Source organism: Cyprinodon variegatus, unplaced genomic scaffold (assembly GCF_000732505.1).
Source record: "Cyprinodon variegatus isolate N-32 unplaced genomic scaffold, C_variegatus-1.0 Scaffold994, whole genome shotgun sequence".
In the NCBI taxonomy this organism is placed as follows: Eukaryota; Metazoa; Chordata; class Actinopteri; order Cyprinodontiformes; family Cyprinodontidae; genus Cyprinodon; species Cyprinodon variegatus.
In genome coordinates, this window is record NW_015151447.1 from 226025 (window position 1) to 227424 (window position 1400).

Consider the following 1400-nt stretch of genomic DNA (forward strand, 5'->3'; position numbering starts at 1 on the left):
TGCCTAAGGCCTCAAATTTCCTAAATCCGCCCCTGCTGAGCAGCACTGGGATTGTTAATACTGTTGGTTTTATATACGGAGAAACTTATCTTATTCCTCCATTTTATTTTACACTGTAGGGGAAGGGTGTAATGTTACTGTGTGGGATGTGATTTTACTTGTTATATTCTATATACATCTTATTTTTCTTCTTCTGTAAACGGTTGCACTGAAAATTATTTCCTGTAAGTGATTAATAAGGTAATTGTTTCTGACTCAACATTTTGAACCCAAAACATTTTTATTCAGTTTTAATTAAAAGATAAATCTGCATACTGTAAAATTATTCTATGAAATCCATTCTTCATAACCCAGATCCAGTTTATTTCCAGTGTGCCTTCGATTGTGAAAATAACTAACTTACAACTCTTTATAAACAATAAAGGGTTTTTACATTGAAAAGACTTTTAACTTTTTTAGATGTTTTATCAGAAACTTCAGCAGAATGTTTCCAACCATTTCCTTATTCACCACCACACAGAAACCCAGTTAACGAAACAATATCTTTATCTTTTTAATTAACCAAAACAACAATTTGGAAATCGTTTAGGAAAATATCCTCCAAGCTTAAAGCACAAATTATACTAAATTATCCCTTATTGTCCCTTTATATCATTAGGCATTATTTTCATGTTCATCATTGAAAATTGGAAGATGTAACAAAAGATTGCAGAAATAGTAACTTTGCAAGTTTTCCTTTAAACACAATAAAGAGGGCGACTGATCCTGTTTCAAAGTGGCCAGCAGGAAGACGGCGGGTCCATTTTACATATATAGCCCGCCTCGCGAGGAAAAGTCACCGGCTGTCCTGAAATGTTAAGATGTGAAGCATTAAAATATGAGATAAATTCATTTTCAGAACTTTATTGTTTATTCTGCATGTTGCTGCATGTTTGTTACCTGCTGTTAGAGGGATTTTAGCTCCTGATGCCTTCAGGACAACCTGCAGCTGACGGGGGTTAGCGTTTCCAGCTCTGCCAGTCTGCTGCCTGAGTATTATGCAGACGTCATCTTTCCTGAGCAGCCAGTCCATCTGATTGCCCAGATAGTTAATGCCGCGGAGACACAGTTCTGAAATGTCGTCCGGAAGCAGCGGGGAAAAGATCAAGCGTTCCTTCTGAACCCTAAACACAGCGAGTAAATCTGGTAAAACGCTGACAGGAGATGAATCATCTGTATAGTGGAAATGATGGGAGGACAAATGACCGACCTGAAACCGGTGTAGCCAAACAGCACCGCCTGCAGGAATCCTCCCATACCTGTGAGAAAGTTCACGGCTCCAGAGCCGTCCGATGATTCGCTCCATACCTACGGGGAGAGGAGATGAAGCCGTCGCTGAATTACTGCTGCTGCAACGAGGG

At 39.4% G+C, this 1400-nt stretch overlaps 1 protein-coding gene across 1 annotated transcript in view; it reads right to left on the reverse strand.

The window, feature by feature from the left end:
- Positions 1–332: 332 nt before the first annotated feature.
- The window catches only part of athl1 (ATH1, acid trehalase-like 1 (yeast)), a 13800-nt gene continuing 12732 nt past the window's right edge, over positions 333–1400 (reverse strand). The window contains 3 exon segments of the mRNA XM_015399204.1: positions 333–847; positions 940–1163; positions 1250–1388. Of these exon segments, the coding sequence (XP_015254690.1) occupies positions 771–847; positions 940–1163; positions 1250–1388 (440 nt within the window). The 3' untranslated portion in view covers positions 333–770.